General features: G+C 45.8%; 1 protein-coding gene and 1 long non-coding RNA gene across 2 annotated transcripts in view; one reads left to right on the forward strand and one right to left on the reverse strand.

The window, feature by feature from the left end:
- The window catches only part of Map1b (microtubule associated protein 1B), a 94,113-nt gene extending 85,103 nt beyond the window's left edge, over positions 1–9,010 (reverse strand). Inside the window, exons 1-2 of the mRNA XM_021179887.2 lie at positions 8,601–9,010; positions 385–486 (exon numbers count right to left, since the gene is read on the reverse strand). Of these exons, the coding sequence (XP_021035546.1) occupies positions 385–486; positions 8,601–8,784 (286 nt within the window). The 5' untranslated portion in view covers positions 8,785–9,010. The remainder of the gene's footprint in view (positions 1–384; positions 487–8,600) is intronic.
- Positions 9,011–9,064: 54 nt separating this feature from the next.
- LOC115029079 overlaps positions 9,065–14,702 on the forward strand; it is an 8,965-nt gene continuing 3,327 nt past the window's right edge. Inside the window, exons 1-2 of the long non-coding RNA XR_003834637.1 lie at positions 9,065–9,153; positions 11,377–12,284. This is a non-coding gene — a long non-coding RNA (uncharacterized LOC115029079). The remainder of the gene's footprint in view (positions 9,154–11,376; positions 12,285–14,702) is intronic.

The following is a 14,702-nucleotide window of genomic DNA, read 5'->3' on the forward strand; positions in this document are numbered from 1 at the left end:
CACCAAGTGTCCTTTCTCTTTCTAGAGAAGGGAGGTGGAGGATTGTAGGAGCACCCAGTCTGTACTCAGAACTTTGAGTAAAATTAATATTGAAGTAGTCTGTAATCCCTTGAGGTCAGAGAACACTGAAACCCAAAGGGAAGTAAGCTGGACTTTCAAACCTCTCATAAGAACCCACACCATCAATAATCCACATGGTGATTACTTAAATTCTACTTTTCCAAGTTGTGGCTGCTGGCTCAAGTCATTGACATACATACAAAGAAACTTCTAGCAAGGAGAGGAAATTCTTTTTTCTTTCCACGCCAGACCAAAGCTTTTCCAGACAACGGTCACTCCCCTCATCCTGTCAAGAGCTAGGTTAACACTGAATAGAAGCCTCACCTGGAACTTCAGGAGAGAATCTTGCAGAGTGTCGAGATACGAAAAGTTTGAGTTCCTGGTCCAAGTTGCACTCGATCAGGTTTGTGTCCCACGATCGGATCCCTGTGGAGGAAAAGGAGGACAGTTGGCAGGCTTCCGGGAGTCACCTCAGAGTGGTTTGGAAAGCACCCCAATGGACGTTTCTCTCAGGCCTTTTGATGACAGGTTCCTTGACTAGCTGTGGATGCCCACAGATAGGAAAAGGAAGGCCCCTCCCCTGGGATACAAGGGAAGAAGAACTAACTGTGAGCCTCAAGTTCTGCCCCCTCAGAAAGGGTACATGCAGCAAGGCTGGGGGCTGGAAAGCAAACAGCAGACTCAAGGCAGGCTGGGAGGCACAGAAGATGACAGTTCTGGCTAGGAGGCCCCAGACTACCATCAGCTTCTTCAGCTCCAGTAAGTGGCCAATGTCAGATGCAGGTGGGACGGGCAGCTGCCATTCAAGCCTGGCTCTCTGTTTTCCAAAGGATGCTCTTGCAGTGCGTGTGTGTGATTTCTTACTTGTTTTTGACCTTGGTTTCTTTTCCCCCCTCCTCCATATCAATCTCAAATTGTGTGATCTTTGATAAGCAGGTGGAACTCAAGGTTTGGACTAGGAGTTCTATCAGTAATTTACTTTATTTAGTCAGCTGCTCAGGGAGTGCTTTTCATTCACAATTGTTGAGCTATACTGAATTTTTTTTTTTTAAAGCCAGGGGAACTTTTTATACTTGATAAAACTTCGGTAGTTTGGGGGTGGGCATGAACTCCCATGCATCAGCCTGGAAGGAGCCATCAAGAGCCAGTGTAACCCAGGGTGAAGCATCAGTGTGACTGTGGTTTTCAGTACTGGTCATATCTCCTCGGTCTCTTCTGTACTCCTCTCCCTCCCTCTTCAACCCAAAGGAGGTGTCTCAGAGGGAACACAGAGACCATCAAGTTATGAGAACCTTGGACAGAAGCCGGGAAAGCTCTGAGCTGCCGAAGCCCAGACAACATCTCTGTGTGTGTGTGTGTGTGTGTGTGTTCACATGTAATATGTAATATGTGTGTTCACGTGTATGTGTGTTCATGGGTATGTGCTCAGACTTTCCCTGACAGACTGTGCATGATGGAGCCAGTACACAGCACCAGGACTATACATGGTGTGATCAGCCTCAACTGCCGGAAACCAATTTCTGAGCCAACAAGTATTTATTATCAAACTCCTCAGAAAGAGGCTTGAGCCCTTAGGTGGATATCTGCAAGTGAGCTATCTCTAACCAAAAGGCCAATGATTGATTGATCCATTGATTGATTAGTATTTATGCCATCAGCCTAGAGGGTTTACATGGTAGTGCATGAAACCCACCTCTAAATCCTTAATGTCTACCTCCATTTACCACCATTGTTTTCCTATCTTAGGGATAATCATGTGCATTATACTATAATATATACAACACAGGTCTTAATTATATGTAATATTTTGATTAAAGATATATTAGATATAGATCTTTTAAAAGATTGTAGAACTCTGTTCACTATACATGAAAAGATATCTTCAAATTCATTTTCGCTCTCTCTTTTTCTCTCATTTTTATTTTAATTTTTTTGAGACAGGGTCTTATTACATAGCCAAACCAGCCTAGAATTCGCTCTAACTAGTTCAGGTGGCCTTGAAATTGTAATTCTGATGCCTGAGCTTCTAGACCTGTTCCATCAGAGGAACCTTCTCAACAGCTGGGTGTCCCTTCAATAGAGGGAGAATTTCTCACAGGAATAGCGGGAAAGATTCAGACAAGAAAGAGTTAACATTCCTAAGGAGAGGCTAAATTATAAGGGAAAATTTTATGAGTCTCCCTGGAAACATTAAATAGCCTCAGTTTGCATTTGTGCTAATGGAATATTTAAATTTTAACAAGAAAGGCATGTTGAGAGTTTGTGGGTCTTTTTAGTGGAGACATGATAAATGGCTTCTTTTTGTTCCCCGCAGAGCTTGACAGGTTGAGAGGTCTGAATTCATTAGAATATTTTACTTCAACATATATACACTCTATACTAGCCTCGTGCGCAAAGCCATTGAGTTCCTGTCGGAGTGGCTTAATCGGAACCGTTGATGGAGCTCCATTTTGTCTTCTGGCTTGTCAAGCCAGGTCAATAAGTTAATAATGAGACATATGTATTTAAATTCATCCTATTTTTCCATCTTTGTTCTAAGTAACGTCTAAATGGCTGCACTATTTGAATGACTTTGTCTGGGGCTGGGTACCCGCTTGCTCTTGCATTGATATTTGTTATTTCTCCCTTGTCACGACGCCAGTGGTGAATTGTTCATTTTATATTCATTTATGTCGTTTACATTTATAATTTGACAACAGAAAAATGCTAAACGTTAAAAAATCCATTGAGTTGATGTTTTTTTTTTTTTAATAAAACCAGTAGACCGTTGGTAAAAATCGGTGTGTAAACTGTCAATGAAAGAAAAATATTCAAGGTTCTCTCTTTCTAACAGAGCAATTTCCAGTCAAAATATTTAAGGATGCATAATTGGTGCTGTGGTTTATAGAAAGGCTATATAGACTTCCTGGTTACTTTAGTTGGGAGTGAACACTCTGGAGCCTTATCAGTTTTAGAAATAAAACACTTAGTCATGAGTTGGTCCCTTATGCTGGATATTGCTAGCAAAGGGAGACATTCGCAATGAAGGCTGATTGCTTCTGACTGTTTCCATGTCTCTCCTTCATGCCTAACTGGGAGCCAAAGCTGGAGCCCCTGAAGTCGATAAGCCCTTTGCACATTCTATTTTCCCTCTGGACTCTGCAGCCAAAGAGGGGAGATACCTGGGTGTTGTTAAGAAGTTCTGAAAGAGATTCTGAAACGGGGAGGAGGGGAAGTGGGAGAGCGGAGGGGACATATTATATTCCTCGCCCCTCTAAGGGCAAGCTCTTCGTTGAGGCTTTGATTTTGTAGCCATCTAAGAGGACTTTGTCCTTCCTGGATTACCCAGGGGCTAACAACTGGAGCAACTGGGGGTAGTTAACCTGTGTTTCAAATGCCTGGCTAGGTTCAAGGGGCTAGGGGTTCAGGTTCCAGGCTGTTCCGGGATCCTGCCTCCACCCAGGGAGGCAAACACTGTCCTGTGTTCATTCCAGGTGGGCAGGAAGCATCAGGCCATCTTTTCTTTTCATTTCTCTCACCCCATGTGGTAGCGATGCACAAAGAAGTGGGCGTGCACGTGGTTTTTAAGAGAGGGGAAAAAGAAGGGGAAGGGTATTTCAGAGCTGGTCAGGGTGAGGAAGGAAGGTTCGTATCATATACTGGGTCTTCCAGCTGGATTACGTAAAGCTTACCCTGATCTTGTAGAAACTTTTGGCTTAATAAGACCAAAAAGCACCTCGCCTTTAGTGGATGAAAACTGCATTATTTCTAACCGAAGCAGCAGATCAAAGAAAGGAAAATGAATGGACCACGCTGTGCATGCTGGTGCTCAGACGTTCCGCACACGTGACAACTACTTGGGCCTTTGACAAGTTATTTTCCTCAATGGGCCCAATTTAATCGTTCCCTTTTAGAAGCAGGCTTTTGAGTATTTCTTGTAAATATCTGAATGGTCAGCCTATAATCCTATGATTCTGTTTGGAAAACGACACTAGAAGGTAACTTGAACCTGGGATAGACGTATAAACCAGAGAAGCAGCTAAACGGAAAATGCTAAGAGGCTTTTTAGAGAAAAGATTTCCCAGCTTTCCTTTGACCTAGCCTTTGGTTTGCTTCTCTCTTTACAAAGCCAGTAACTTAATATTCGTCTTATATTCGTGTTTAATGAAAATGATATCTCACATGGACAGCACACCATTCAGAGCATTGGCAATAATTAAAAAAAAAAAAAAAGAAAGAAAAAGAAACAACCTCAAGTCTTGGATAACATCTTAGACTAGAAGCAAATAGTTATCTATAAGAATTTATTTCTAAATCTAAAAGCTAGAAATTACTTTTAAAAGCAAGCTTAGGGGAGATTTACAACAAAGCATTGATTTAATGACCTTCCATTTAGGGACTGACTAGCTTGGATTTCAGCTAGGATCACAGAGCCCTTAGTGGTAACACCAATTAGGCAGAACAAGCAAAAAATCCATCTGCCTCCTGACTTTGGAAGTGTGAAGATGAATATAATAAATGTAACACATTCTAGCGTCTCTTTATCTCCTACCATATATGGTTTTCACTTCTTTTTCTTTGCTAGAAGAAAATGAAAATGAAATCCCAAAGACTTTCTGGGTTCTTTATTTTCTTGCCTACAATTTTGGATAGAACATTTTCACTAAGGTGGCATCAGACTATTACAATGTAACCGGCTTAACTCACACCTAAAGACTCAAGGCAGTGGATACTACACTTGTCTATCTTCTCATAAGCACATCTTGCTGATTTCTAATGTCACCTAGAGAGGCAGTCAGTTGCCCTCTAATCATAATGGAAAGCGTCAGTCTGACACTTAACATTCATTAGATGACTCTGGCTTCTTTAGAAAGAATGGCACGAAATGATGAAAACTCAATTGTACCGTGTTTTACATTTCAGTGTGACTGGCATTGTTGTATAGAGTCTAGATATTAAAATATACCCAGATGCCAGCATTTTGGTAAGAATAAGGCTATCAGGCTACCTCCACATTGAGGACAATTAGGGAAGGACAAATGAATCAGTTGGTGGTGTCCACCTGTAGTTTGGGATCAAGTCCTATAGAACTACACCAGTGTAGCTCGAACAGTGCAAGTGAACACTATTGTTTGAAGCTCTGGAGAAGAAATGATCAACCCTGATTTTGTGCTTTTCAAAAACAGCTGAGCATTTTTCTTCCTTGGTCTCCAGAAGCACTTAGCATCCACGTGGGGTGTTTCCGGGCCTGTTGATTTGCTTCGTTATCTACCATCCCTCTGCAGGGGTCTAGATTTATTTATTTATTTATTGCCTTTCTGGAGTGCTCTTGGGTAATCAATCAGATGGCCAATATGCCAGACTCCAGGGTCTCCAGCTACATAGTGCCTCAGTCTGGATGGGAAAGGAAGAGAGAATAAGCAAGGCTAACAGCTGAGAGAAATGGTTTCCCCAGCCCTCAGGGAGCTGACCAGACAAGCTTGAGCCCCCTGGAGCAGTTTCTTCTTGCCTCACAGCAACATAGCCTGCAGGCACCGGCAACAATAGCAGTGGCACCATAGTGACCTCTGGAGGAGGCCCAGCTGGGATCTGCCAGCTGAAGCAGCAGTGCGCCCCGCCAAGGAAACAGGGCCTGCCTGCCCTGTTGCTAAGTCATCTCAGACTGTCTGAAAAGCTGGGGAAGCAGAATTTTCACTTATCCTTGAAAACCCGGGCAGTGTGAGCTGCATCGGAGACCCGGGGACCCAGAAGAGCACTCTCTAGAGGATCAGCAACATCTGTTACTACCCTGAGGAAATGGCTCTGCTCACACACTTGGTTGATTCTTAATGAGATCGATACAACCATTTCAGAAATCCACCCCCCCCCCCAAAAAAAAGAAAAAAAAANAAAAAGAAAAAAAAAACCCTGACCAAATTAGGGAATTAAAAATCAAAAAAGCATGGTGATTGCAAAATGAACATTAGGATTGGTGGGTGGGGTGACTTCTGGGATTCTTGTAAATGGCTGTTTCTTAGCTGGACAACACAGGTGTCTTCACTTTGTGAAAATTCAGTGAACTCTTCTCTGCGGTTTGTGCTTTTCTCTCTCTCTCTCTCAAATATTCTTCCTTCCTTCCTTCCTTCCTTCCTTCCTTCCTTCCTTCCTTCCTTCTTTTCCTCCTTCCCTCCTTCTTTCCCTTTCCTACTTCCTGCTGTTAAGAAGACAAATCTGATTTTAGGACTAAACGCTAGTAAAACCAGGACATAACGCACAGAATTCCTTGGCTGCATCTATTTTCTCCTCCAACAGAAAGAGGCTTGAATAAACCCTGGAACGGAACGCGTAAGGAATGATCAAACCCGGTAACAAAGCGGGAAGATAAACGTGGTTGCAAGGTGATGCCTGAGCCTCCTCCCTGTACCAAGAGGTGCCCACAAGTAGACGACTTGTTCAAAGACAAGGTCGGAAGACTGCCTGCTGAATCTGTGATGTTAGCCTGCTGGCACTCCCATCTAGACCGGGTCACACAAGTAGTGACACTGCAGTAGACGTTCTCCTGGCACAGCTTTGCTCCGTGACCTTGAGCCTGTCCCTCACTCTTCCTCCCTCATGTCCGTTCGCAAGCTCTAAAAAAATGGGCGTGATGATTCCTCCCCTGGCACCACAATGGGTGATTCTGAACATTCTGGAGATGAAAAAACACTTCTTAATGGATTGTTTCCCAGAAATATTAAGTAAAAAATGATTTAAAAACACCTAGCCATTAATTCCCACAATAGCCACACCCAAAGTCAGTACTTGTGAGTTTTTCCAAGGAGAAAAACGTGGAAATAAACGAAGTTTGAGAAACAGATCAAAAGCCCGTAATCTGAAAATGAAGGATTAGTGAGACATTCAGAAAAAGCATTCCACTTTTGAAATCTCTTATTCTTGATCTTCCCCTCATCCCCCAGATGAAAAATCACGACAGGCTTTCTGATCACTTTTTTTTTTTTTTCCTTTTAAGCTGAAAGGGAAAATCCGTGCTTTAAAGTTAAACAAAAGAACCGGGTCTGCAACTCCAGTCCCCACCCTGAAGCCTTTTGTTCTGGGGACAAGTGGGCATTTCCAAATGCAGAGGCAGGTGACAAGCTTTTGTTTATTTATTTATTCATCTAAACCAAAATCATTTCATCCATCTTTTATTGGCGTGATAGGGAGAAGGAAAGGAGGGCTGCGTGAACGCCCTTTGTCCGCCTCGGGCTGCCGTAGAGACCGCAGTGCGGACTGCACCACGCCCACCAGCCGGTGTCTCCTGGCAGAAACGTTTCAGCACCACCCCAAGAGAATAGAGCGCTCAGGCTGGAGCTGCACCCGGACCCGGGGACTTCTGCCAGGGATGAAGTGAAGGGAGGGATGCCGAGGGGGGCGGAATAAAGCAGAGGCTAGAGCGGCCAACGGGGAGTGGGGAGCGCAACAAAACCGCTCACAGCCAAAGGTGGGCGCAAGGCCCCCCGACAGCGCGAGGCTCGGGCAGAGCCAGCATCGTGCCAGCCGGGGGCGCCGCAGTGCGGGGGCAGGTGCGGCTGTCCAGCGCGGGCACTGCGGCATACCGGGTGGGGCTGAAGGGCGGGCCGATCGTTGCCCGCCCAAGGCTGTGCCCTCCCGGACCCTCCCAGCCCCGCCCAGGGTTCCCCGGGAACCGCTATTCCGCTACCGCAGAGCCCGTTCCTGGTGCGCGCAGCAGCCCAGGAGCTGGCCCTCCCCTGCCACCTCCTCCTCCCATTCAAGCTATGGCTCCTGAAGCTGAGACTTTTCAAAGAAGCCCACCCACACAACCTGGGGTCCCATTGTCCTTTCTGAAAGCTGCAATCAGGACCTCAGGGGCAAGAGTGAGGCTGGGCTTCGTCTAGAAACAGAGCGCAGACGGGTTCCATGCCTGTATCCTCGGGGGCTGGGGGGGGAGGGGGGACGGGCGTGGCCCAAGGACTAGCCTAGTCATTCCCAGGAAAGAAAGAATCGGGAAGTTTTAAGTCAGAAAAGGCATTCTCCATTCTCAGAGGGGTGTGTGTGTGTGTGTGTGTGTGTGTGTGAGACTGGCGGGGGCGGGGAGCACGAGGTGACTGTGATAAAGACGATTTCCATGCGGGCCTTGGCACATGGTGTTTTGACCCCAGGTTTTCGGGTAAGGGGAGGTGGGTCCCAGCCTTTGGCTAGGGCGAGAGCAGAGCTGAAAGAAGAGGTTTTGCTAGGCTCACCCCACCCTTTCTCCGCCTGCGGTTGCGGTTTTATTATGGCCTCCGCTCCGCTGACACCTGCATTTCAATGAGCACGAGAGGAGGTAGCCAAGTCGGCGGTGGCCACGGACCCAGCCAGGTGACCTATCCCTCAGGGCTATTATAAAGATCCCCTCTTTGGGTCTCAAATAAAATAATTTAGAAATTAGCCCAGAAAAAAGAGTCCAGATGGAGTGTGGGAGGTGGCCCGGAGAGGCGTGGGTGCGGGGCGTGCGGGAGAACAAGGTGGCCGTCGCGCCCTGGGTGGGGTCGTGCTGGCGCGTCTCCCCACTCACGCCCCTGGGGGGCCTCGGGACCGCTTACCCAGCTCGATGTTGCCGATGGCACGCCTCAGGTGCTCTTCGGTTACGGTCTCGCCGACCACCACCAGCAAGTAGAACTTGCTGTCTAGGAAGCGGTGCGACAGGCTGGGCGAGGTGGACGCCGCCGGGTTGCCGATGCTGCCCGATGGCTCCGGCTCGGTGGCTTCCACCACCACGGTCGCCATCCTGCCGGCTCTGCTGAAGCCTGAGAGAAGTGTTCCTCTCCCGCCGCTCCTCTGCTCTGCGGCAGGAGAAAGGATTATCTCCGAAGGTGCTGTCTCCGCTCCGCCCCCTGCGTCCCCCCTCCTCCCGGCGCGCGTCGCCTCCCCCTCCGCCCTCTCCCTGCGCGGAAGAGAGGAGCGGGGAGTGAGAGGCCGAGGAGGCGGTGCCGTTTATGTGGAGACTAGGCTAGGAGCCTGGGAGGAAGAGGAGGAGGAAAGGACCACCCGGCACGTCCTCGTGGTGGTTGCCTCCACTCCTCCAGCCCTTAGCCCAGGGCTGATGTCATCTGCAGCAAATCATTTCGCCGGCGGCCCGGAAGCTGGAAGGACGAGGTGTGTGGACAATGGTCTGGGCAGGGCCAGGAGCCAGGCTCTAGGGGACCCAAAGAACTCTGCTGCAGCCCCGAGGGGCGTCTGCACCATCACCCTTACACACACAAACCTTCTTTGCCCTAAACCATCAACCTGGGGAGTGGGGATGACTTCCTGTTTCAGAGCGGGAGTATGTCCTGAGTCAGATTCCACATCTTCAGGCCTGTGCCTGTGCCTCATCCACGTGAAGTCAGAATTTGAGTAATTGCTGCAGTCACAGTGGACGCTGGGTTGAGGGTATCCCACCCAAGAACACAAACCTGTCTTTTTGACCTTGTAGATATAGAAAGGCGTATTTGTCCATTTTTTTTTAAATAACAGGAATATTTATCATCTTCGCTTAAAAGAGACTTTGCAAGACCTAAGCCTAATTTGTTCAGACTTTGGAGTCTAGTCTGGAAAGACTAACTAACGCTCAAAAAAGAACTGGCTTTTGGTGCTCATGGGAAATGAATGGGAAAAGGCAGACATATTATGTTAGATACAGATTTCTTTTCTTAATATGCTGAACAGATAGCATCAGGCATAACAAAGAATAGAGAAGACACTGTCTCTGCCCAGCAGGATTACAGCGACTATAATGTGCTTTTCAGTTCCTTGGGGGATACACAGGCAAAATTATTTTGTGTGACAATGATGCCTTTTAATATACATGTAGCTTTGGGAGTTTTTATTGCTTTTGTCTATATTTAGAAGAACTCCTAATAATGTTTCTAAAGACCACCGTAAACATTCATTTCTCACAAATCTAATGAGTACATTTCTGTATTAGGGCAGAAGAGGAGGGCAAGTGCCTCATCATCATAAAGACTGGGGATCGTTTTAGGGGAGAAAATAGATGGAATTAGATGGAATAGGGAGAAAAAGCCTATTTTCATCTAAAATAACTAATATTGGAGTGTATACTAGTTTTAATTTATACTAAATATAACATACTAAATAGCAGTTTGGTATATACTAGTCAATATACCTGTAACACTGGAGTATACACCAGTTTTAAAATACCAACTGGAGGGGCTGTAGCTTAGCTGGTGGACTTCACGCCCATGTCAGCACCGGAAGCACTGGGCAGTGTAGCCCCAGCACTCAGGCGGTGCAGACAAGGAGGATCTGAAGTTCAAGGTCATCCTTAGCTGAATGAGTTCAAGGTCAGCCTGGATACATAAGACCCTATTTAAAACTGAAACAGAACAAACAAAACCTATTGTGAGACTTTCCCAATAGCCCAGTGTCTTAGGTGTTGACTCTCACAGTTTACTTGTCATAGGCCTTTTTGCCCCGTTTCTTTCTTGAAACCTGGAGAGATGATACTCGGTGAGCAGACCTATGACGCTAGGGGTCTGCACTAAGCGTGCCACAGAGAGTTGGTCACAATTGAACAAGTTTAAAGAGAATATGCAGTTACTCTTAGGAAAGGGCAGCAGGATGACCCATGGTGGAGGTGAGGAGGCAAAGAACATCTTCTTGGAGGCCAACCACCAGGCTCCATCTAGTGAGTTGTCCTCCATTTCTCTGAACCGCCATTACTCCTATGCCTATATGGGTATTTGTGTTGCTTTATGTCTCACATTTCTGTGAGAGATTGTTTGGGGGTGGGGAGGCTGATTTTTGCTCACAGCTTCTTAAGTTTCAGACTGTGGTCTGGAGCCTCCATTCCTTTGGGCAGAACATTGTGGTGGAGGGACCGAGCGGTGGGAGGGTCACTCACCTCCTCATGGGCAGGGAGCAAAGGTACTTCTTTTTTATTCTGTCTGAGCCCAGCCTATGGGGTGCTGCTGCCCATATGCAGGGTGGTTCTTATCCTATTAGCTAATCCTCCCTGGAAACACCGCAACAGATAAACCCAGAGCTGTGCTTTACAAAGCTCTCCACCCAATCAAGTTAATAATCAAGTTCGACAGCAGCGTCCCTTTACCTCGTTAAATGTATTTTGGAACAAAAGTCTACATTTTTGTGTTCATGGAAACACATATCCCAAATAAATAAGAGGTAAGCCCCGGAAAATATACAGAATGAAAATAAGATAATAATTAAATTTCTGCTACATATTGTTACTATATGATCAGGACTGAGCCTGAGGTATGTACTATCCAGGATTAAAAAAAAAAAAAAAAAACCAAAAACAGAGACGTGTTGGAATATCCTAACACCTACCTAACTGAATTGTTCCATATCTTGCAATAGATTGTTGGATGAAAGATGCAAGAAGTCAATGAGATGACTCAGGAGGAAAAAGAACTTGCTGCCAAGCCTGGGGACCTACTAAGTTCCATCCCAGGACCCACACAATGAGAGGAGAGAACAGACTATCATAAATCGTCCTGTGACCTCCATGCACACTGGTTAATTAATTTTAATAAGTGCAATAGAAGAAAGAGCTTCTTCATGGTGGCCCTCTGTCCAAGAAAGCCATGACCAGGATCCACCCCATTCTTTGCCCACCCTTTGCAATCCAGGGATATTATGGCAGAACACAGACTAGCGATGGCTACTTTACACGCAGTCAACTAACTTGGCTCTTTTGAATGTCCAGTCCCTTTGTTGCAGAAGTGGGAAGAACTGGATCTTTGTGACTATGTGAGGGAAGAGTACAGGGAAGAGACTTCAGAAGCTTGTAACCCAGGGTCGGGATCAGCCTAAGCATCAAGGCATGGCTGATTAGATGATACCCCACCCCCATTTCCTTAGACAACGGAGTAAAGGTAGCCTTACAAAATATGTACAGGTGACCCCTCTACCAACACCTCTGGGAGAAAAGTTAAAAGAAAACCCAACATGGTCAGCCACTCTTCTAAGTTAGAAAAGTTCCCCACTCCCAAGACAAAGGAGACAATTATAAAGAGAAAATGCACCCCACAAGGAAGCCTGCCTGTATCACCAGCTTTTAGTGACTACACTTGAGTGTCCCAAAGGCTCTGCAAACTCAATCGGCTCCAGGCTGGAATCATCTTCATCCTCTAGCGCTGATCTCGCATATCTGTTTCATTGAACGGTAACACATCTATCCCACACCGCAAGGTAGAAACCGTGCCGACATCTGGGACCCTTCCCTGGACCTGGCTTCAAGTGCAGTCAGCGCCACATGGAGCCTGGTGAGTTTCACTTTCGCCTTCTAGATGTCTCCTCAACCATCCATTTCTCTCCATTATCATGGCCCCAGTCCTCGCCATTATGAGAGGTATTATATATATATAATAGCTCTGGAGTAAACGTCTCCCTCATCCAGACATGTTGGCAATGAACTGGGGGCCTTTAGTCCCAACACTCAGAAGGTAGAGGCAGGCAGATCTCTGTGAGTTCGAGACCAGCCTGGTCTACAGAGTGAGTTCCAGGACAGCCAGGGCTACACAGAGAAACCCTGTCTTAGAAAACAAAACAGGAATATGAAAATTCTAATATTATAATATTTTATTATTTATTTGACAGCAAGAAGACATTAGGAGAAGACTTACCTTGTTAGTTGGTTAGCCTAAGATATAGTTTATGTAGGAAAGAAGGACAATGGACAAACACATGGCTCTTTATTTACTAATTGTCAACATTGCTCATTCTATACCATTCTTCCAAAGCAACCACTATTTTTCTATCATTAATATCTACTTTAGAAGCCTGGGGAGGCTGCTTCCTGGGGCCAGGCAGGAACCCCAGGGGAGCAATAGGGACACCAATCCACCCACAAAACTTTTGACCCAAAACTTATCCTGTTTACAAGAAATGCAAGAACTGGAGATGGAGCAAGGAATGTCCAACCAATTACCTGCCCAACTTGAGACTCAGCTCATGGGCAAACACCAAATCTCTAACACTATTAATGATACTGTTATGCTTGCAGTTAGGAGTCTAGCATGGCTGTTCTCTGAGAGGCCCCACCTACTAATTGACTCAGACAGAGGCATACCCCACAGCCAAACAGAGGGTGGAGCTTAAGGACTCTTATGGAAGAACAGAAGAAAGGATTGCAGCCACAAAGGGCATAGGAAACTCCACAGGAAGACCAACAGAGTCAACTAACCTCGGGGCTCTCAAGGATTGAACCACCAACCAAAGACCATACACAGGCTGGACCTAGGCCTCTGTTCAGATATAGCAGATGGAGAGCTTGGTCTTCATGTGGGTTCTGAACAACTAGAACAGGGCTATCCCAAAAGCTGTGAACATATCCCTGTCCGTGGGATATGTTCTTCTAGCTGGGCTGTCTTGTCTGGTCTCAGTGGGAGTGGAAGTGCCTAATCTCTCAGAGACTTGAAGTGCCAGGGTTGGGAGGATTCCCAGGGTGGGGCCCCATTAGCTCAGAGGAGAAGATGGGGGAGAGGGGAAGGAGGAAGAATTATGAGAGGGAGTGACTAGGAGAGAGGGGGCAGTGAGCAGAATGTAAAGCGAATAAGTAAAAAATTAATTAATTAATTAATTGACTGATTGATTAAAATCTACCATAGAGCTGTTATTCTTACTGATATTCATTTCCCCCTCTTGGCAAGCATTATATAGAATACTACCCCCTTACCTTGTATTATCCTCAGAACCTGGGTTTATCTGCCTCTCCAAGAAGCTCACACTACTTAATTAAAAATAGGACTTAGAGATCTTGACCATCGTGGTCTTCATTTTCAGTAAGCATATATAAGGGATCTTGTCTTTTAAAGATGAGAAAACACTAAGGGTTGACTCTAACACAAGTCAAGGCCACAGGGTCTGCTTATTCTTCACCTTTGTCTTACACCTGGACTTCTCAAAGACAAGGACAGGTTAGAGCAGAGAGCACCTCCTTTTCTCTGCCTTACACTCAGTATTGTAGATTTAAAAACGCAACCGTATGGCCAATATTGCCATTTAAATATTTTCGCCGTTGTTTTTGTCCTTAGCATGTATCACACTAGAAAACCGAAACACTCGGTCATCAGACACTGGCATGGTCATCCCTTCCTGCTTTCCGTCACTGTGAACCCTCCCCTGTCCCCTTTTCAGGACAGTAGCAAGATACCAATATCAACAGCATTACTGAAAGCAGCTTGCAATTTCTTTTGGCAATTTCCTTTTTCAATAGCTCTCTCCCCAAGGCATACAGTTTTATGCAGTCTAATTAATTAATTCCTTTTTATAGGATGATGCCATTAACTCAATACATAGATTCATTGGTTTCATTTGCAATAGTTCTGAGCTGAATTTTAAATTCAATTTTGCTTTATAATTATGAATATATGGCTTCAAGGTCAAATTTATAAGACAATTTGTACCCAGACGACTTCAGTCTCTACTTATATTCCCTCTACCATGCTCCCTGACTTCCCTTAGAGGCACGCTGCCTATCTACCTACCCCTCCCCTCCACCTCACCCCTCCAGCCCACCCCCATCCTGGTTGTCTGGGCTTATTTAGTCTTTTCTTTTACAAATCTAAATACAGGGCTGAGGGTGTAGCTTCTTGGCAGAGCACATACTTAGCTTGCACTAGGCCCTGGGCTTAATCCCTAGAGTTGAAACAAACAAACAAAACAACAATAAACCAGTAAAT

This window comes from Mus caroli, chromosome 13, assembly GCF_900094665.2.
Source record: "Mus caroli chromosome 13, CAROLI_EIJ_v1.1, whole genome shotgun sequence".
Lineage (NCBI taxonomy): Eukaryota > Metazoa > Chordata > Mammalia > Rodentia > Muridae > Mus > Mus caroli.